Below are 22,057 nucleotides of genomic sequence, written 5' to 3' on the forward strand. Positions count from 1 at the left end.
GGTGACTTCCAAACAGAGGCACAGGAGAGGCCTCGGGGAAAGATATCACCCATCCCAGTCTGTTCTCCTTTTCTGCCCTCTCACCCTCTCTCCAGATGGATGGGAGGCCCCTTGAGGGCAGGGAAAAGTTCCAAATCACTTTATTACGTAATTATTATATCACCTTCCCTCAGCTGCCCTCCTCACCCCTACTTCAACTGTTGCCGTGATTTCTTGTTGCCATGTTGACGTTCAAACTGGGCCCTCGGAACTGAGCTATGTCAGCGGTGACATCACACAGGATTTACTGGAAGACTCGGAGCTCACTCAGATCCCAACTGCTCACAGAGAGGTTGTGGATCCGGGATCTCCCTGTGGGGCAGCGCCTGTAGCTGCCGACTCACAGACATTGAGGACTCACTCAGAGTCTACGACCCAAGAGAGGCTGAGATTGGGAAGAGGGAGAGAGATCCCTCCGGAGACCATCCTGGGAGTTCACCTCTGCCCCGACAGGATGAATCGGCGGCAATCCGGGAGGAAGAGGCCTATCTCTGAGACCCCAGGTAAGGAGAGGAGGAAAACAGTCTGATGGATGGGAGCTGGGAAGCCAGGGGTCTGATTTCCCCGGACAGATGGCCAGGAGAGCGAAGATGAAGGATTTGGCCAGAGGCCTGAGGCTCACTGAGGCTTTCACTGTGAACGTACTGTGTCATTTAGTAGACAACGAACACATGCGTAACATGAATGACTAAGTGAAGGAGTGAGTGAGTGAACCGAAGGACCCCCTACTGTGAGTCTGAGGGTCTTTCCTCAATTGGCTCAGACTAGAAACTTAACTGTTCAGGCCTGAGCCCTAGGAAGGGCTTGATGGCCACGCGAAGGCAGGAAGCAAGGGAGCCCCTGGGGCAGACGGCGTGGGACTGGGGAGAAGGGGCGAGGGGACTTGTCCCCTTCACTGTCCTCGCATTTTCTACTGAGAGGGAATTAATACATCAGGCGAGGCAGCAAAAACAGTAATCCAGAAGTTATGGAAGGCTGCTGGGTGGTTGGCCCGGTACCCCACGACGACCCCAGAGGTCTCCCTCATTCTGAGCCAGGGCTGGGGCAGAAGGGGGCCTGGGCAGACAGCACTACCCTCAGTCCAAGGCCTTGCCTTCTCCTCCTCTGTCTCCCGTCCACCTCTCCCTAGGGCTCTACGATGTGGCACAGCAAAGCTTCACTTCAGAATCGCATTCTAAATCTCTCCTTAACCTGTGTTTCTGCCAGAAATCCTACAGATCCTAGTTCGGGACCCTTTCCCCAGTCAGTTCCTTTTCCCCTTGCCTCCTCCCCAACTTCCTGACAACTCCCATGTGCTGCTCGCCACAGGCCCAGCTGGTTTCCTCTTCCCTCCTGGTCTTCTGTCTGCAGATTCTGTCCACTGCCCCCTGAGGTCTTCTCCATCTCGGTCCTACCTGAACCCTTCGCTCCCTCCCCCACACACCCCCAAAGCTTGCTTCCATCACTTCCTTTCTGCATCCTGAACTCTCCAAACCAGCCCCGTCCTCAGAAGCATGCACAGACCCTGAGGCTGACGCGGCAAGCCCGCAGATGCCCTCGGTGAGGTTTTCACGTACTCACCACGGAGGTTGGGGGATCAGGGCGCTCAGACACGGACATCTGTTTTCTGCCTTCACACTGAAGGAGCTCATCTCACGAGGAAGTGCTCAGGAGTCAGCTCCGAGCAAGCCTTTTTAAAGGTCTAGTGTTGCTCGGTTAAGGAAGGTTTGAGAAAGAAGGAAACTTGCAAGAGCCTTAACAAAGTCTGCAAATTAGTATGTCTGTCAGTGGAATTCCTTCTATCAGTGCCCCCCTAATACCGGGTTGAAAAGAGATGAGCATTTCTCCCGTTGGCACGCTAACCCTCTAACTAACTATCCTAGCAAATCAACTTCATAGAAAACATCTCCCAGAGGGGTAGCATAGTTGGCATTCAACAAATGTTAGGAAAAAAAAAAAAAGAAAAATTAGCCTGAAGGTCCTACAATTACAAGCAGAAGATCGCAAAGGGTATTGTATTGTCTCCCACGACAGACCTTTGACACAGGGTACCACTGTCATTGGTACCAATGTGCTCGAGGGGACTTGTGTCACCCCCAGCAGTGCAACCAGCACTGGAAGGCTCGGGACCCGGGCCCGCCGGGGCAAGACGAAGATGTGACGAGGTTTCCCAGAGGTGGAGGAGGGTAGCGACGGAGAGGCCCCCAGGGACCCCCGACACAACAGCCTGGGCTCAGAGACCAGGCCCCAGGCCCCAGGCCCCAGAGCTCATGGAACTCCCACTCTGTTCTCAGAGGCCTCAACCCAAGAGGACAGGGCCACACAGCCTACACCATCGGAAAACAGAAGCCGGAGCTCCAGGCCCAGGAAGACCCTCCGACTCCCAGAGACGTGTGTCTCCTCTGCTTCAGCGGAGCGGACCTCCCACTCCTCCAGCTACGGGTCGCCCAAAGAGAAGCAATGGGTGCGGTGCGCCTATTACACCCAAGTGCGCACCGTGAAGGGGGTGGCCGTCGCGTGGCAAACCGAAAGCGGGTTTGCACCCGTGGACGAGAGGCCCCGCGTCTTCGAGGCCGAGCTCTCCCAGGAGAGCACCATCGGCTCTCCCCCGAGCCCGGCTGACACGGAGTCCCTGCTCAGCGACACGGAGCCCTGTGTCCAGGAAGCCGAGGCGCACACCCCTGCGCCGGCCGTCCAGGAGCAGGAGGCGCCGCCCCGCGCGGTCACCCCGGAGTGGCTGGTGACCGGCGAGCACGGCTTCCGCTGCGTGGCCTGCTGCCGCGTGTTCCCGTGCCCGGCCGCCGTGGTGGCGCACGCCGAGCGCGGCGTCAAGGAGGGCTTCAGCTGCCGCGTCTTCTATGAGGAGCTGCTGGAGCGCCGGCGGCCCGCGTCTGCGCCGCGCCGGCCCCGACGCTGCCACCTGCTGGCCCAGAGGCGCCTGCTGGCGGCCAAGAGCAGGGAGGTGCGAGCCAAGGAGGAAGCCTGCCTGCGCCTGCAGGCGAGACTGCAAGCACAGAGCCAGGAGCTGAGGCGGCTGCGGAGCGAGCTGGCGTGGCTGCAGAGGCAGGAGGCCTGGCAGAGGCAGGGCCGCGGGGCGCGGCCCCAAGGACCGCGGGGCACGCGCCTGAAGGGCCGCGCTCAGGCCCTGTGACTGCAGAGCAGGGCTGTGGGTGGGATGGGGCCTGTCGGGGAAGACCGCGGGTCAGACCGCTTAGCCACCCCGGGAGACCCTTCGCTCCAGGCTGCGTGGTCCGCATCGCCAACCAAGGGCGTGGAGAGCACCACCCAGAAGGGGTGGATGAAGCGGCCTCGGGACAGCCGACTCTGCACGCCAGGTCAGGCCAGAGGCTCGCCCAGCCAGGAGAAGAGAGGAGAGCCCCATCCAGATGCTGTGGAATTCGGGACCCTGAACATGGCGACCGTGTAAGGCGGGAAAGAAAACGGGACTTCAGGGGGCTCTGGAGGGCTGGGAGAGCGCCTCAGCCAAGGGAGCTCTAAAGGAAGTGTGGTTGAGAAGGGGTGTAGCTGAGTCGTCCGCAGGAGGAGGAAGCAGAAGGACTCGGGGACGCGGGGAAACAGTCTGTAGGACAGCAATGGGATAAAGCCCCTCAACCCGCCCCTCCGCCTGCCTCCGCTCCCAGCCACGTGCAGGGAGAGACAGGAAGGAGGGCCTGCAAGAGGAGAGGCGGGCTCTTAAAGGAAGCTGAGCTCGCCATCCAAGTCCTCTGGCCTCACTGGGAGAAGCGGGGTTGGAGGGATGTGCCGTTCCCTCTTGGGGGGAGTGGAGGTGGCAGCTGGTGCAGAAAGACTCCATTGGTGCCATCCTTTTCTGCACAACAGGAGATCCAGTTACTGGATGAGTCCTGCAGAGGGTCTCCTAGGGTGCAAGGGAAGCAGCTTGGAAACTTTTTGGCCCCTTTACAACAAACATGCTTTACCCCCCGGTCGTGACACATCCGTGACACTTGCCTGTTCTTTCTTTGTTCTGTGGTATAACCGGACCTATCCTGAGATCAGAGAACTGCAAGAAAACACCTGGCTGAGGATAAAGCAGCAAAAGAGAGGACATTTCCTGTGAACCCTGGAATTATAATGAAGGCAGGGGTGATCCGAGGTGAGGATGGGAAGGGTCAGGTTCATGCCCAGACTCCATGGTGGGCAGAGAAACTAGGGTCAGGGCATCAAGTCCAAGGGCCCGGGAAGCGCTGGGGGTGTCAGGGTGTGTCCATGTCCCTGGGAGCTGAGACGCAGAGTGACACGGGGACCCTCAGGGCACAGGGTGCGTGGGTAGGGTTCCCAGGCCTGGCACATCCATCCACGGGCTGCCCTGTTTGTACTTCTCAGAGGGACAGACATGGCTCCTGAGGGTGACAGGGTCTGAAGTGGAGGGAAGCCAGGGCTTTGAGGCAGGTGCTAATGATGAAGAAGGAAATCCTGTTGATGAGGATTATTTTAGGCTGGTTACTTTTAAAAACTGCAGACGGGAAGGAGCCTCTGAGGAGTGGGATTTGCTTGCCCTTTGATGAGAGACATTTGCATCTGTGAAGGAAGTCTCCACGTGTTGGGGGTGTCTCCCTCTCTGCCCCAGGAGGAAGGAGGGGTGACCTTATCTCTAGAGACTCTTAATGGGGACGGCAAGGACTTAAGTCTTGTCTATGGTGCTCGTCTGGTAACCTCACCTAGCTGACTCCTCCCCCCACCCCCACCACCAATAGCCTCCGGGAGGCATAGGACATCCCGACTTAATCCGGTCTGATTCTGACCTAAAGTTATAGGGCCAGCCAATAACCAGACCCCACCTGCACTGATGCCATTTTAACAACTTCTTTTACACATTCTTTCCTTTGTCTTGGAAAGAGATAAACTCACACACCTATGCCTTCAGTTTAGCCCTACTCTCAACCCATGTTGGCAGCGGCAGCGGCAGCTCCTCCTGCCCGTGGGTCCAGTCCCCACGCAGCAGCTCTGACTGCCCATGGGTCCTGTCCCCATGCCGGCAGCAGCAGCTCTGACTGCCCATTGGGTCCTGTCCCCATGCCGGCAGCAGCAGCTCTGACTGCCCATGGGCCCTGACCCCGTGCTCTTCCATACTATTCTCTCAATCAAGGAGCACTACTGCCAGACCTTGAGAGTCCAAGAAATCTCTCTTTCGACTCCTCGGCTCACCCACCCCGCATCTCTGTGATTCTCAGAGATGCGAGAGTGGAAATGGTCTGGCAATCCCAGTGGGAGGCAGAGGCTGGCTGGGACTTTCCACTGTCCAAGAGATCTTTTGTCCAAAATCTTTTCCTTCCTATAAGTTGCGAAATCCCCGTTAACTACGTCTAAGGGTAGTCTTGGAAAATGGCCTCGAATGCACCTGGGTGAGTTTTCCATTAGAACGGTTAGAGGAGTAAGGCGGGAGCACATAGCAGAGAACAAGAATCTCGCAGTGTCTGCGTGTCACTTAATGAATTGCACATGGTGTCCAGCCTTCTTCCTCGCCAGTATACATGTATACTCAGCACACGTTTGAGGGTGGATGCTTTAATCCTCACAGAATACTTTGGTCATTTCTAGGTGTAGAGTCCAGAAGAAGGCATGGTCTCCAAATGGCAAGCAAGAGCTCTGCTGGGTCTGACCCCTGTACAGCTGAGGGTGTGTCTTCATTCAGTGGTCGGACTCTTTGTGTCTGACGTTAAAGATGGGCTCATGCCTATCTTTTCACAATGCAAAATTTAAAACTGCATATCTGTGATGTTCTAACTTAGAGAGGTCTTATATTCTGATTATGATCTGTCTAACTGCAAAGTATTGTAAATCGAAAGTATAATCAGAATCATCCTCTCCTATGTAAATTGCACTCCTCTCCCAAGTTGTCCAGTGTTAAAAGAGACACGTGTATCCTTCCCTACATCTCTCTCTGCTCAGAGACTGCCAGATTCTTAATGTTTCTGTCCCCTCAGCATTCACTGTCGGGATCCTAAGCCCCAATGTGATGGAGTTAGGAGATGGGGCGTTTGGGAGGTGACTGGGTCCTGAGGGTGGTGCCCCCATGACTGGGACTAGTGCTCTTATAGAAGAGACCCCGCAGAGTTCCCCAGCCCCTTCCACCATGTGAGGATGCAAGAGTGTGAGCCCGATAGGGCCCTCGCCTGTCCATGCTGGTACCCTGATCTTGGACTTCCAACCTCCAGGACTGTGAGAAATCAACTCCTATTGTTTATCAGCCAGCCTCAGCTGTGGTATTTTGTTATAGCAGCCCAAATGGACTAAGACAGACACACATATACAGTCCCAGGTACACGGGGAGGTCTGTCTGTTTCTTCGCTTTTTTAAAAATGACGTCACACTTGGCCCACATTGTTCTGCGCCATGTTTCACTGGACAATCTATGATGGATTCCTGTCAGTCAGCAGATACAGCTAACCCTGTCTTTTTGGTTCTTCTTATTTTGACTCATGTTTACTCTTCATGGCTTTGAATTATAGCATACCTTATATACACTGATACATAACTATAGAATGGAAATACATTTCATTATGCTATTTCTTTAAACACTGTCCCTTCTGCGTGTTCTCACTCATTGTCACAGTTGCAGAAGTGTGTCCAGATAATTCTAACAGTCTAATAAGTAGACTCCTTCATCATCCTTGCTTAAGCAATCATACACATACAAACATACGCTTCTACTCCTTTATGCACGTGTATATAGGTTTTCCAGTATACTCAGATCTTTGTTCTTGTTTTACCAAAACGGGCTCATTTCCTACATACTAATTTGCCCCTTCCTCTGCCCCTCCCTCCCTCCCTCCCTCCCTCCTCCAGTGGAATGTCGGTTCGATGCCCTCCATCAGCAAAGGCCTCAAGGACAGAGTTTAAGAGAAAGCAAAGCATTTCCCACCAACTCCTTACCTGAGAGCGTCTTCGCGAGAATGCACGGCACACATGTCACAGGACACAGGAGATGCGGCCTTCTTTACCTTTTCCCTCCTCAAGAAGCAGGAGCCAATGCCAAGAGGTCAGGGCTCATGTCTCCGTACTTCTCACGCCTCTCGTGGTCCCATTTCTCACTCGAGTCGTAAAACTGGGAGTCAAGCAACCAGCTGTGAGAAGGTGAACCCAGGAAGTACTCCTCGGCTGGGATGCCTTCAAAGACCGATTATCCGAGTCCTAAGACCAGCTGACGACCTGGGACACTAAGGTGATTGGTCCTCTACCTGCAGGAAGAACAGACTGGGCTGAGGCAAGTCCTCCTTGACCCATCAGGCACCCCAAGAGGTTTTGGAGGCTCCTTCGTCTCTTAAGTCAAAAGGCACGTCCAACCCAGTGGGAAAAGCACGGGGCAAAAGACGTTCTCCTTTGAAAGCGGAAACGGGCCCAGGACTCACAAGTGGCATGCGCTTCACCTCGGGCCAGCTTTTCAAGTTAGCGCCAGTCTGTCCCTGGTCGCCTGCACAACCAGGCTTTCCTAACCTTTCACCTCTCTCCTTCCCAGTGTCCTGTGGCCTCTGCCAGTCTTAAGGTGATAGTTGACACCGCTGCTTGCCCACCTCCGAGGTGGCGGATTCTCAGAGTGCCAAGCGCAAACCAACAGTGCCCTTAGGGGTCCTTTAACGGAAAAGCTGCCAAAAAGAACACAATGCCCAGAATAATCCCGAGACCCTGATGAGGAGGAAGCGGGGTGGGGGTGGTCTTTGACTGTTGGGAGTTCTCAGGGCTCAGGGGCTCCAAGTCACCAGGGTCATGCCCATGGCGGGAAATCTTTAGGGGGTCTGCAACTCTGTGTGTTGAGTGTCCGGCGCAGAGGCCCAGGCAGCCCAAGAGGACCTCTCTGACCTATGCCTCACCCAGCAGTGGGGGAAATCTTCACTAGGTGACCCGCAAGTATTCCTGGGGATCTTTCTTCCAAAGATCTTAGTTTGCAGGCTCTTGAGCGGTAGGAGATGAGAAAGCTGGGACCAAGGAGGTTGCCCAGAGGAGGAGGCTCCCTTTGTGTCCTTGGGGGTTTGGTTCGGCGCCCCCCACCCCCACTTGTTTAAGCGAGTAACGCTCCAAGCAGGCATTTGTTGGTAAGTTGCCTCTGCTTAGTTTATTGCTTACCCAGAGGTCAGCCATGGAGAGTCTATGTTGAGTTCATTGGATAGGTCTTCTTTTGCCTGGGCAGAGCAGAGTCTGGTCACAGCTAGTGATGAAACTTGGGAAACTGAAACGTGTTAGGCCAGACCAGGCAGGCTTTGCTGCAGAAATTCTTGCCGTTTAGCTCCATCTTCTTGCTAAGTCTCCCATGTAGACCACGCAGGGCAGTGGAGCTCGTGGGAAACCGGCGGGGCTGGCTCTCACAAGTGGACTTGTAAATGCAAAGTCTCCCGCTTTATCAGCATCACACTTATCTGAAGATCTTGTAGGAAACGCAGATCCTCAGGACCAGCACCATGGGGTTCCTACAGACTGGGCATTCTGGGCCTCAGAGTCGTGTCGGGGTGGGGACAGAGGAGAGCTGATGGATTCTCCCCAGGGGATAAAATGGGGGTGCGAAGGGAAAGAAGAAAGAAATAGAGCTGAAACAAGATCTTGGAAAGCGCATCATTGGAAAGGACCCATAAATCCTAAACCTGGCTCATGTGCTGGCAAGAACAGCAGTGGACAGGTACTGGGGAATGTGGTATGTTGCTACACGCCTTCATGACCCAGCTCTCCTCAGAGTTCCTGCTGGCAGAAGGTGAGGCAGGCCGAAAAAGAGTCTCGGAATTTTCCAGGATGTCCACATGGGCCAACGCACAGCAACAACTGCGGCAAGGGAGGTGGCCAGGCCCAGCCCTCCGAACCCCTCGTCCTGTGTGAGCAGAAGCTCTGGGAGTCTCAAGATGAGCAGGGTGTGGTCGCGGGCCCTCCCAACTGGGTGTGAGTGCCCAGGAGGACCCTTCAAGGGCAGTGCAGGCAGTGCAGGCAGTGCAGGCACTACCTCCAGCCCGGAGAGAGCATGTGCACAGCGAGCGTGGCCTCGTCGGCTCTGCCTTCTCTTCTGGATGTACAAGCCCAGGGCTCTTGCATGGGTGGATCCAGGCAGTTGTGCGCCTGTTCTCCACCCTTCCTGGGTCATCCTCCGCACACACGATAGCTGAGGACACTCCACTGTCCGCCTCGTCGCTCTCAGCACAAGCACTGCCCAAGTCGCTGCAGCCCAGAGCTCCTGGAGGCCTGGTCCTGGGCCTAGGCCTAGGCCTCCAAGGCTGCCGGCTTTGCCTGCATCCTGTTGGTCCCCGCAGGAGCGGCCGGGCTCGCGGGCCAGGCGGCTGGGCGATCCTGGGCGTGGCCGAGCGGTGGGGAGGAGCCGGGCGGTCTCCAGCGGAGCGCGAGGCCAGGATCTCGTCCAGCCTGCCGCAGGGCTTGCGGCAGGGTAGGCCCGGGACGCCGCGCCGCCCTCGGGCTCCCTTCCCGCGTGGCGCCTGCGCCCCAACCGGTCCAACTGCCGCCCTCCCCGCCTGTTCATTCCAGTAGTGCGTTCTCTTCTGATGCGCAGATGCAACAGGTCACCCGTTCCACACCGTGCACTGAAGAAATCCAGCAAGTTTAGAGACCTGATGGGAATAGCAGAAGTTGAAGCTAGTAGATGGGGGGTGGGGGAGGGGGATGGGGGGGAGAGTGCGGGCGGGGGGACGGGAGCCTAAGGGGCATAAGGGAAAAATAATTTAAAAAAATAGAAAGAACCCTGGAATAATAGACCTTCTCTACATTCTGCACTCAACGAGGCTGTGGACACAAAACTACCTGCATATGCTACCGTGCATTTCTTTGAAGCAAATAATGTGAGATAAGGGAATAAGTAAGCAGAGGTGATTGCCAATCTGGGATTGATTAATTGATCTGGATGGCCTGAAAACAGTGAACATCCACCATATTTAAGAAGGGATTTAGCAGTCTAGAGCAAGCAGGGGCAAGCTTTCTAATCATTACCAGAATGGTCCGTTAATCACTCTGAAAAAAGGAACAGCAGCTTAAAATCTTCTACACAGAAAATAACAGGCCAATTCTCTGGCAGGTTCCACCAAACGTGCAGGCACCATATCATTTTAATATTATACAAAGAATAGAAAGAGAGAAGGCATTCCCCAACTTGTCCTATGAGGCCACATACCATAGTAGTCAGCAAAGTTGATCTATTAGTTATCTACTGGTGCGTAACAAATTATCTCCAAACTTGGCTGGTGTGGGGTCAATTGCAAAATATTCAATACATTTTAACACAATTCGGAACTAGATGAAGTTACCTGTTATTACTTCTATCTCAACATAGTCTTGAATGAATAAGCCAGACAATTTAATAAGCAGGTATAAATATCAAGATTTTTAAAAATTCTAATAATTATGCAATCGCATGCCTCGAAAACGACAACAAAAATTTTGACGAGGTGGCTACATATAAGACAAATATACCAAAATCAATGGCTTCTCTCCAAGCTAGAAATAAAGCATCCCGAAAATGGAAACGGGGGTGGGAGGCATAGACCATTATCTTGCCCCCGTTAGTTCACTGTGCCAAATAGAGTCAAAATTATAAAATATTAAGAAAACACTTCAATAGGAACAGCAAGGAACTTACGAAAAAGACTAAGCTATTGAAGAAGTAAAAGCTGGTTGAATGTGTGGAAATTAATCAATAAAGGAAACCAACTAAAACTGGAGTCAGGAAGGCCTTACAGGGAGCTCTCCAGTCCTACCACCCACCGTCAATTACCCCAATTAGGGAGAGACCAGCACCTTGCATCTCCAACGAGAAGTTGGCTACTACTTTACTATGCCAGCAGGAGGAAGAAAGAATTTCCTCTTTGGGGACAACAAGCCCAGCCAATGGAAAACGTTACAATGAGGAGTCGTCCGCACCCTGAACTCTCACTCTCCTTGAATTAACTTTCACTTAGAACAGCTCCCGTAACTCCCAGGCCTTCCTGACTCCAATTTTAGTTGGTTTCCTTTATTAATTCATTTCTGAACAAGCACACATCTTTCTTTTCTCTTGTGTTCCCGCCGACTCGTCCCTGTCCTGCCTTCTGGAATCGCACAAAACAAGCCTCCTCTCTCGCCATCAGAGGGTTTTCAAGTCCCTCTGAGTAGTCAGGCCACACACTCTGCTCACCACATCCATTGTCTCAAATCCTTCCTCAAAGGGTTCCACGATTTACTGGTTCCTCTTCTAAATGCCTCCAGAACAGAAGCAAAATCCAAGCCAAGAGAGGACGGCGGGCTTTCCCCAAGAGCCCTCCTAAATCTCCCAGACAGGTGGAGGTCCTGAGTCCACGCTTTTCCGGAGGCCACAATCCTATCTCTTTCTCACTGGTCCCAAGGGGAAACACGCAGAGGGCTAAGGAGCTTCCCGCTAACACTTTCCAGGGCTTGGGACTGGGAAGGTCAAGAACGGGGGCAAAATGCTCACTTGGGAGCGATGGTGCCTCCAGCTGCCAGGACAAACAGTCCAGCTCTGCAGGGGATGCCTAGGATGGAGGAGTCCTTGTGGGAGTCACCACTCATTCATTCATTCATTCATTCATTCATTCAACAAATGCGTGTCGAGTGCCTACTACGTGTCAGGCGCTCTCCTACTTTCTGGGATTACAGACCTGAGAGCAAGCCGGTGTTTGCCTCCACGTTGCTTACGGTCCAATTCAAGGAGACAGATTTTCAAATGAGCCTCTCCCGTGGACCTGGAGGAGCGTAAGGACGGGGGCTTTCGGGAGCTCTGCATGCTCAGGGCGAGGACATCAGCTAATCTGCGCACCCTCAGCAAGCTGTGACCTGCAGTACAACGGTAACCGTGACCATTAGCATAGTCTTCTCCTGTAACAGTCACTGTTTTAAATGCTTTCCACGGATTGACCTCTTCAGCCTCCAAATGATGCTATCAGGTGGAGAGAGTCCTTTCCATTTTACAGATCAGAAAGCGAGGCAGAGGGGCTGGCCCCGTGGCCAAGCGGTTAAGTTCACCCACTCCGCCTCGGCGGCCCAGGGCTTTGCCGGTTGGGATCCTGGGCGCCGACACGGCACCGCTCGTCAGGCCAGGCTGAGGCGGCGTCCCACGTGCCGCAACTAGGAGGACCCACAACTAAAAATATACAACTATGTACCGGGGGACTTTGGGGAGAAAAAGGAAAAACAAAATCTTTAAAAAAAAATAAAAAAGGAAAGTGAAGCAGAGAGAGGTCCACTGACTGGCCCAAGATCCAGCAGGTGGCGGAGCAGGGATCAAACCCAGTGGTGCTCCATGCACCACACCACTGTGCCTCCCCGTGGGAGGGGCGGACCCAGGAGGGAGGGGAGGGACGGTCTCCTAGTCAGGGGGAACAGCCTTTGAGAAGGCTCAGAGGCAAAGGAGGTCTGAGAGGGGTTCAGAGGGGACACTGAGTGACCAGGGCTGGAGAGGTGACTTCCAAACAGAGGCACAGGAGAGGCCTCGGGGAAAGATATCACCCATCCCAGTCTGTTCTCCTTTTCTGCCCTCTCACCCTCTCTCCAGATGGATGGGAGGCCCCTTGAGGGCAGGGAAAAGTTCCAAATCACTTTATTACGTAATTATTATATCACCTTCCCTCAGCTGCCCTCCTCACCCCTACTTCAACTGTTGCCGTGATTTCTTGTTGCCATGTTGACGTTCAAACTGGGCCCTCGGAACTGAGCTATGTCAGCGGTGACATCACACAGGATTTACTGGAAGACTCGGAGCTCACTCAGATCCCAACTGCTCACAGAGAGGTTGTGGATCCGGGATCTCCCTGTGGGGCAGCGCCTGTAGCTGCCGACTCACAGACATTGAGGACTCACTCAGAGTCTACGACCCAAGAGAGGCTGAGATTGGGAAGAGGGAGAGAGATCCCTCCGGAGACCATCCTGGGAGTTCACCTCTGCCCCGACAGGATGAATCGGCGGCAATCCGGGAGGAAGAGGCCTATCTCTGAGACCCCAGGTAAGGAGAGGAGGAAAACAGTCTGATGGATGGGAGCTGGGAAGCCAGGGGTCTGATTTCCCCGGACAGATGGCCAGGAGAGCGAAGATGAAGGATTTGGCCAGAGGCCTGAGGCTCACTGAGGCTTTCACTGTGAACGTACTGTGTCATTTAGTAGACAACGAACACATGCGTAACATGAATGACTAAGTGAAGGAGTGAGTGAGTGAACCGAAGGACCCCCTACTGTGAGTCTGAGGGTCTTTCCTCAATTGGCTCAGACTAGAAACTTAACTGTTCAGGCCTGAGCCCTAGGAAGGGCTTGATGGCCACGCGAAGGCAGGAAGCAAGGGAGCCCCTGGGGCAGACGGCGTGGGACTGGGGAGAAGGGGCGAGGGGACTTGTCCCCTTCACTGTCCTCGCATTTTCTACTGAGAGGGAATTAATACATCAGGCGAGGCAGCAAAAACAGTAATCCAGAAGTTATGGAAGGCTGCTGGGTGGTTGGCCCGGTACCCCACGACGACCCCAGAGGTCTCCCTCATTCTGAGCCAGGGCTGGGGCAGAAGGGGGCCTGGGCAGACAGCACTACCCTCAGTCCAAGGCCTTGCCTTCTCCTCCTCTGTCTCCCGTCCACCTCTCCCTAGGGCTCTACGATGTGGCACAGCAAAGCTTCACTTCAGAATCGCATTCTAAATCTCTCCTTAACCTGTGTTTCTGCCAGAAATCCTACAGATCCTAGTTCGGGACCCTTTCCCCAGTCAGTTCCTTTTCCCCTTGCCTCCTCCCCAACTTCCTGACAACTCCCATGTGCTGCTCGCCACAGGCCCAGCTGGTTTCCTCTTCCCTCCTGGTCTTCTGTCTGCAGATTCTGTCCACTGCCCCCTGAGGTCTTCTCCATCTCGGTCCTACCTGAACCCTTCGCTCCCTCCCCCACACACCCCCAAAGCTTGCTTCCATCACTTCCTTTCTGCATCCTGAACTCTCCAAACCAGCCCCGTCCTCAGAAGCATGCACAGACCCTGAGGCTGACGCGGCAAGCCCGCAGATGCCCTCGGTGAGGTTTTCACGTACTCACCACGGAGGTTGGGGGATCAGGGCGCTCAGACACGGACATCTGTTTTCTGCCTTCACACTGAAGGAGCTCATCTCACGAGGAAGTGCTCAGGAGTCAGCTCCGAGCAAGCCTTTTTAAAGGTCTAGTGTTGCTCGGTTAAGGAAGGTTTGAGAAAGAAGGAAACTTGCAAGAGCCTTAACAAAGTCTGCAAATTAGTATGTCTGTCAGTGGAATTCCTTCTATCAGTGCCCCCCTAATACCGGGTTGAAAAGAGATGAGCATTTCTCCCGTTGGCACGCTAACCCTCTAACTAACTATCCTAGCAAATCAACTTCATAGAAAACATCTCCCAGAGGGGTAGCATAGTTGGCATTCAACAAATGTTAGGAAAAAAAAAAAAAGAAAAATTAGCCTGAAGGTCCTACAATTACAAGCAGAAGATCGCAAAGGGTATTGTATTGTCTCCCACGACAGACCTTTGACACAGGGTACCACTGTCATTGGTACCAATGTGCTCGAGGGGACTTGTGTCACCCCCAGCAGTGCAACCAGCACTGGAAGGCTCGGGACCCGGGCCCGCCGGGGCAAGACGAAGATGTGACGAGGTTTCCCAGAGGTGGAGGAGGGTAGCGACGGAGAGGCCCCCAGGGACCCCCGACACAACAGCCTGGGCTCAGAGACCAGGCCCCAGGCCCCAGGCCCCAGAGCTCATGGAACTCCCACTCTGTTCTCAGAGGCCTCAACCCAAGAGGACAGGGCCACACAGCCTACACCATCGGAAAACAGAAGCCGGAGCTCCAGGCCCAGGAAGACCCTCCGACTCCCAGAGACGTGTGTCTCCTCTGCTTCAGCGGAGCGGACCTCCCACTCCTCCAGCTACGGGTCGCCCAAAGAGAAGCAATGGGTGCGGTGCGCCTATTACACCCAAGTGCGCACCGTGAAGGGGGTGGCCGTCGCGTGGCAAACCGAAAGCGGGTTTGCACCCGTGGACGAGAGGCCCCGCGTCTTCGAGGCCGAGCTCTCCCAGGAGAGCACCATCGGCTCTCCCCCGAGCCCGGCTGACACGGAGTCCCTGCTCAGCGACACGGAGCCCTGTGTCCAGGAAGCCGAGGCGCACACCCCTGCGCCGGCCGTCCAGGAGCAGGAGGCGCCGCCCCGCGCGGTCACCCCGGAGTGGCTGGTGACCGGCGAGCACGGCTTCCGCTGCGTGGCCTGCTGCCGCGTGTTCCCGTGCCCGGCCGCCGTGGTGGCGCACGCCGAGCGCGGCGTCAAGGAGGGCTTCAGCTGCCGCGTCTTCTATGAGGAGCTGCTGGAGCGCCGGCGGCCCGCGTCTGCGCCGCGCCGGCCCCGACGCTGCCACCTGCTGGCCCAGAGGCGCCTGCTGGCGGCCAAGAGCAGGGAGGTGCGAGCCAAGGAGGAAGCCTGCCTGCGCCTGCAGGCGAGACTGCAAGCACAGAGCCAGGAGCTGAGGCGGCTGCGGAGCGAGCTGGCGTGGCTGCAGAGGCAGGAGGCCTGGCAGAGGCAGGGCCGCGGGGCGCGGCCCCAAGGACCGCGGGGCACGCGCCTGAAGGGCCGCGCTCAGGCCCTGTGACTGCAGAGCAGGGCTGTGGGTGGGATGGGGCCTGTCGGGGAAGACCGCGGGTCAGACCGCTTAGCCACCCCGGGAGACCCTTCGCTCCAGGCTGCGTGGTCCGCATCGCCAACCAAGGGCGTGGAGAGCACCACCCAGAAGGGGTGGATGAAGCGGCCTCGGGACAGCCGACTCTGCACGCCAGGTCAGGCCAGAGGCTCGCCCAGCCAGGAGAAGAGAGGAGAGCCCCATCCAGATGCTGTGGAATTCGGGACCCTGAACATGGCGACCGTGTAAGGCGGGAAAGAAAACGGGACTTCAGGGGGCTCTGGAGGGCTGGGAGAGCGCCTCAGCCAAGGGAGCTCTAAAGGAAGTGTGGTTGAGAAGGGGTGTAGCTGAGTCGTCCGCAGGAGGAGGAAGCAGAAGGACTCGGGGACGCGGGGAAACAGTCTGTAGGACAGCAATGGGATAAAGCCCCTCAACCCGCCCCTCCGCCTGCCTCCGCTCCCAGCCACGTGCAGGGAGAGACAGGAAGGAGGGCCTGCAAGAGGAGAGGCGGGCTCTTAAAGGAAGCTGAGCTCGCCATCCAAGTCCTCTGGCCTCACTGGGAGAAGCGGGGTTGGAGGGATGTGCCGTTCCCTCTTGGGGGGAGTGGAGGTGGCAGCTGGTGCAGAAAGACTCCATTGGTGCCATCCTTTTCTGCACAACAGGAGATCCAGTTACTGGATGAGTCCTGCAGAGGGTCTCCTAGGGTGCAAGGGAAGCAGCTTGGAAACTTTTTGGCCCCTTTACAACAAACATGCTTTACCCCCCGGTCGTGACACATCCGTGACACTTGCCTGTTCTTTCTTTGTTCTGTGGTATAACCGGACCTATCCTGAGATCAGAGAACTGCAAGAAAACACCTGGCTGAGGATAAAGCAGCAAAAGAGAGGACATTTCCTGTGAACCCTGGAATTATAATGAAGGCAGGGGTGATCCGAGGTGAGGATGGGAAGGGTCAGGTTCATGCCCAGACTCCATGGTGGGCAGAGAAACTAGGGTCAGGGCATCAAGTCCAAGGGCCCGGGAAGCGCTGGGGGTGTCAGGGTGTGTCCATGTCCCTGGGAGCTGAGACGCAGAGTGACACGGGGACCCTCAGGGCACAGGGTGCGTGGGTAGGGTTCCCAGGCCTGGCACATCCATCCACGGGCTGCCCTGTTTGTACTTCTCAGAGGGACAGACATGGCTCCTGAGGGTGACAGGGTCTGAAGTGGAGGGAAGCCAGGGCTTTGAGGCAGGTGCTAATGATGAAGAAGGAAATCCTGTTGATGAGGATTATTTTAGGCTGGTTACTTTTAAAAACTGCAGACGGGAAGGAGCCTCTGAGGAGTGGGATTTGCTTGCCCTTTGATGAGAGACATTTGCATCTGTGAAGGAAGTCTCCACGTGTTGGGGGTGTCTCCCTCTCTGCCCCAGGAGGAAGGAGGGGTGACCTTATCTCTAGAGACTCTTAATGGGGACGGCAAGGACTTAAGTCTTGTCTATGGTGCTCGTCTGGTAACCTCACCTAGCTGACTCCTCCCCCCACCCCCACCACCAATAGCCTCCGGGAGGCATAGGACATCCCGACTTAATCCGGTCTGATTCTGACCTAAAGTTATAGGGCCAGCCAATAACCAGACCCCACCTGCACTGATGCCATTTTAACAACTTCTTTTACACATTCTTTCCTTTGTCTTGGAAAGAGATAAACTCACATACCTATGCCTTCAGTTTAGCCCTACTCTCAACCCATGTTGGCAGCGGCAGCGGCAGCGGCAGCTCCTCCTGCCCGTGGGTCCAGTCCCCACGCAGCAGCTCTGACTGCCCATGGGTCCTGTCCCCATGCCGGCAGCAGCAGCTCTGACTGCCCATTGGGTCCTGTCCCCATGCCGGCAGCAGCAGCTCTGACTGCCCATTGGGTCCTGTCCCCGTGCTCTTCCATACTATTCTCTCAATCAAAGAGCACTACTGCCAGACCTTGAGAGTCCAAGAAATCTCTCTTTCGACTCCTCGGCTCACCCACCCCGCATCTCTGTGATTCTCAGAGATGCGAGAGTGGAAATGGTCTGGCAATCCCAGTGGGAGGCAGAGGCTGGCTGGGACTTTCCACTGTCCAAGAGATCTTTTGTCCAAAATCTTTTCCTTCCTATAAGTTGCGAAATCCCCGTTAACTACGTCTAAGGGTAGTCTTGGAAAATGGCCTCGAATGCACCTGGGTGAGTTTTCCATTAGAACGGTTAGAGGAGTAAGGCGGGAGCACATAGCAGAGAACAAGAATCTCGCAGTGTCTGCGTGTCACTTAATGAATTGCACATGGTGTCCAGCCTTCTTCCTCGCCAGTATACATGTATACTCAGCACACGTTTGAGGGTGGATGCTTTAATCCTCACAGAATACTTTGGTCATTTCTAGGTGTAGAGTCCAGAAGAAGGCATGGTCTCCAAATGGCAAGCAAGAGCTCTGCTGGGTCTGACCCCTGTACAGCTGAGGGTGTGTCTTCATTCAGTGGTCGGACTCTTTGTGTCTGACGTTAAAGATGGGCTCATGCCTATCTTTTCACAATGCAAAATTTAAAACTGCATATCTGTGATGTTCTAACTTAGAGAGGTCTTATATTCTGATTATGATCTGTCTAACTGCAAAGTATTGTAAATCGAAAGTATAATCAGAATCATCCTCTCCTATGTAAATTGCACTCCTCTCCCAAGTTGTCCAGTGTTAAAAGAGACACGTGTATCCTTCCCTACATCTCTCTCTGCTCAGAGACTGCCAGATTCTTAATGTTTCTGTCCCCTCAGCATTCACTGTCGGGATCCTAAGCCCCAATGTGATGGAGTTAGGAGATGGGGCGTTTGGGAGGTGACTGGGTCCTGAGGGTGGTGCCCCCATGACTGGGACTAGTGCTCTTATAGAAGAGACCCCGCAGAGTTCCCCAGCCCCTTCCACCATGTGAGGATGCAAGAGTGTGAGCCCGATAGGGCCCTCGCCTGTCCATGCTGGTACCCTGATCTTGGACTTCCAACCTCCAGGACTGTGAGAAATCAACTCCTATTGTTTATCAGCCAGCCTCAGCTGTGGTATTTTGTTATAGCAGCCCAAATGGACTAAGACAGACACACATATACAGTCCCAGGTACACGGGGAGGTCTGTCTGTTTCTTCGCTTTTTTAAAAATGACGTCACACTTGGCCCACATTGTTCTGCGCCATGTTTCACTGGACAATCTATGATGGATTCCTGTCAGTCAGCAGATACAGCTAACCCTGTCTTTTTGGTTCTTCTTATTTTGACTCATGTTTACTCTTCATGGCTTTGAATTATAGCATACCTTATATACACTGATACATAACTATAGAATGGAAATACATTTCATTATGCTATTTCTTTAAACACTGTCCCTTCTGCGTGTTCTCACTCATTGTCACAGTTGCAGAAGTGTGTCCAGATAATTCTAACAGTCTAATAAGTAGACTCCTTCATCATCCTTGCTTAAGCAATCATACACATACAAACATACGCTTCTACTCCTTTATGCACGTGTATATAGGTTTTCCAGTATACTCAGATCTTTGTTCTTGTTTTACCAAAACGGGCTCATTTCCTACATACTAATTTGCCCCTTCCTCTGCCCCTCCCTCCCTCCCTCCCTCCCTCCTCCAGTGGAATGTCGGTTCGATGCCCTCCATCAGCAAAGGCCTCAAGGACAGAGTTTAAGAGAAAGCAAAGCATTTCCCACCAACTCCTTACCTGAGAGCGTCTTCGCGAGAATGCACGGCACACATGTCACAGGACACAGGAGATGCGGCCTTCTTTACCTTTTCCCTCCTCAAGAAGCAGGAGCCAATGCCAAGAGGTCAGGGCTCATGTCTCCGTACTTCTCACGCCTCTCGTGGTCCCATTTCTCACTCGAGTCGTAAAACTGGGAGTCAAGCAACCAGCTGTGAGAAGGTGAACCCAGGAAGTACTCCTCGGCTGGGATGCCTTCAAAGACCGATTATCCGAGTCCTAAGACCAGCTGACGACCTGGGACACTAAGGTGATTGGTCCTCTACCTGCAGGAAGAACAGACTGGGCTGAGGCAAGTCCTCCTTGACCCATCAGGCACCCCAAGAGGTTTTGGAGGCTCCTTCGTCTCTTAAGTCAAAAGGCACGTCCAACCCAGTGGGAAAAGCACGGGGCAAAAGACGTTCTCCTTTGAAAGCGGAAACGGGCCCAGGACTCACAAGTGGCATGCGCTTCACCTCGGGCCAGCTTTTCAAGTTAGCGCCAGTCTGTCCCTGGTCGCCTGCACAACCAGGCTTTCCTAACCTTTCACCTCTCTCCTTCCCAGTGTCCTGTGGCCTCTGCCAGTCTTAAGGTGATAGTTGACACCGCTGCTTGCCCACCTCCGAGGTGGCGGATTCTCAGAGTGCCAAGCGCAAACCAACAGTGCCCTTAGGGGTCCTTTAACGGAAAAGCTGCCAAAAAGAACACAATGCCCAGAATAATCCCGAGACCCTGATGAGGAGGAAGCGGGGTGGGGGTGGTCTTTGACTGTTGGGAGTTCTCAGGGCTCAGGGGCTCCAAGTCACCAGGGTCATGCCCATGGCGGGAAATCTTTAGGGGGTCTGCAACTCTGTGTGTTGAGTGTCCGGCGCAGAGGCCCAGGCAGCCCAAGAGGACCTCTCTGACCTATGCCTCACCCAGCAGTGGGGGAAATCTTCACTAGGTGACCCGCAAGTATTCCTGGGGATCTTTCTTCCAAAGATCTTAGTTTGCAGGCTCTTGAGCGGTAGGAGATGAGAAAGCTGGGACCAAGGAGGTTGCCCAGAGGAGGAGGCTCCCTTTGTGTCCTTGGGGGTTTGGTTCGGCGCCCCCCACCCCCACTTGTTTAAGCGAGTAACGCTCCAAGCAGGCATTTGTTGGTAAGTTGCCTCTGCTTAGTTTATTGCTTACCCAGAGGTCAGCCATGGAGAGTCTATGTTGAGTTCATTGGATAGGTCTTCTTTTGCCTGGGCAGAGCAGAGTCTGGTCACAGCTAGTGATGAAACTTGGGAAACTGAAACGTGTTAGGCCAGACCAGGCAGGCTTTGCTGCAGAAATTCTTGCCGTTTAGCTCCATCTTCTTGCTAAGTCTCCCATGTAGACCACGCAGGGCAGTGGAGCTCGTGGGAAACCGGCGGGGCTGGCTCTCACAAGTGGACTTGTAAATGCAAAGTCTCCCGCTTTATCAGCATCACACTTATCTGAAGATCTTGTAGAAAACGCAGATCCTCAGGACCAGCACCATGGGGTTCCTACAGACTGGGCATTCTGGGCCTCAGAGTCGTGTCGGGGTGGGGACAGAGGAGAGCTGATGGATTCTCCCCAGGGGATAAAATGGGGGTGCGAAGGGAAAGAAGAAAGAAATAGAGCTGAAACAAGATCTTGGAAAGCGCATCATTGGAAAGGACCCATAAATCCTAAACCTGGCTCATGTGCTGGCAAGAACAGCAGTGGACAGGTACTGGGGAATGTGGTATGTTGCTACACGCCTTCATGACCCAGCTCTCCTCAGAGTTCCTGCTGGCAGAAGGTGAGGCAGGCCGAAAAAGAGTCTCGGAATTTTCCAGGATGTCCACATGGGCCAACGCACAGCAACAACTGCGGCAAGGGAGGTGGCCAGGCCCAGCCCTCCGAACCCCTCGTCCTGTGTGAGCAGAAGCTCTGGGAGTCTCAAGATGAGCAGGGTGTGGTCGCGGGCCCTCCCAACTGGGTGTGAGTGCCCAGGAGGACCCTTCAAGGGCAGTGCAGGCAGTGCAGGCAGTGCAGGCACTACCTCCAGCCCGGAGAGAGCATGTGCACAGCGAGCGTGGCCTCGTCGGCTCTGCCTTCTCTTCTGGATGTACAAGCCCAGGGCTCTTGCATGGGTGGATCCAGGCAGTTGTGCGCCTGTTCTCCACCCTTCCTGGGTCATCCTCCGCACACACGATAGCTGAGGACACTCCACTGTCCGCCTCGTCGCTCTCAGCACAAGCACTGCCCAAGTCGCTGCAGCCCAGAGCTCCTGGAGGCCTGGTCCTGGGCCTAGGCCTAGGCCTCCAAGGCTGCCGGCTTTGCCTGCATCCTGTTGGTCCCCGCAGGAGCGGCCGGGCTCGCGGGCCAGGCGGCTGGGCGATCCTGGGCGTGGCCGAGCGGTGGGGAGGAGCCGGGCGGTCTCCAGCGGAGCGCGAGGCCAGGATCTCGTCCAGCCTGCCGCAGGGCTTGCGGCAGGGTAGGCCCGGGACGCCGCGCCGCCCTCGGGCTCCCTTCCCGCGTGGCGCCTGCGCCCCAACCGGTCCAACTGCCGCCCTCCCCGCCTGTTCATTCCAGTAGTGCGTTCTCTTCTGATGCGCAGATGCAACAGGTCACCCGTTCCACACCGTGCACTGAAGAAATCCAGCAAGTTTAGAGACCTGATGGGAATAGCAGAAGTTGAAGCTAGTAGATGGGGGGTGGGGGAGGGGGGTGGGGG

The 22,057-nt window shown here is 54.9% G+C and overlaps 2 protein-coding genes across 6 annotated transcripts; both read left to right on the plus strand.

The window, feature by feature from the left end:
- The first annotated feature begins 280 nt into the window (after window positions 1-280).
- Window positions 281-10,254, plus strand: LOC138917110 (protein FAM170A-like). 5 transcript variants are annotated; one of them, XM_070231761.1, is made up of 5 exons: window positions 281-542; window positions 2,313-4,132; window positions 5,578-5,655; window positions 6,826-7,201; window positions 7,496-8,569. In XM_070231761.1, the coding sequence occupies exons 1-2, from the start codon at window positions 494-496 to the stop codon at window positions 3,167-3,169; spliced, it is 906 nt and encodes a 301-aa protein (XP_070087862.1). In that variant the 5' UTR covers window positions 281-493; the 3' UTR covers window positions 3,170-4,132; window positions 5,578-5,655; window positions 6,826-7,201; window positions 7,496-8,569. The 5 variants fall into 5 exon arrangements, with proteins under 5 accessions (XP_070087862.1, XP_070087854.1, XP_070087874.1 ...); XM_070231766.1 differs by having other exon boundaries at window positions 311-542; window positions 2,313-3,441; window positions 3,859-4,132; window positions 6,826-8,569; XM_070231753.1 differs by having other exon boundaries at window positions 6,826-8,569.
- A 2,338-nt stretch (window positions 10,255-12,592) lies between these two features.
- Window positions 12,593-20,987, plus strand: LOC138917116 (protein FAM170A-like). The gene is made up of 4 exons (XM_070231812.1): window positions 12,593-12,955; window positions 14,726-16,545; window positions 17,998-18,075; window positions 19,246-20,987. The coding sequence occupies exons 1-2, from the start codon at window positions 12,907-12,909 to the stop codon at window positions 15,580-15,582; spliced, it is 906 nt and encodes a 301-aa protein (XP_070087913.1). The 5' UTR covers window positions 12,593-12,906; the 3' UTR covers window positions 15,583-16,545; window positions 17,998-18,075; window positions 19,246-20,987.
- Window positions 20,988-22,057: the final 1,070 nt, after the last annotated feature.

This window comes from Equus caballus, chromosome 1 (assembly GCF_041296265.1).
Source record: "Equus caballus isolate H_3958 breed thoroughbred chromosome 1, TB-T2T, whole genome shotgun sequence".
Taxonomy (NCBI): domain Eukaryota; kingdom Metazoa; phylum Chordata; class Mammalia; order Perissodactyla; family Equidae; genus Equus; species Equus caballus.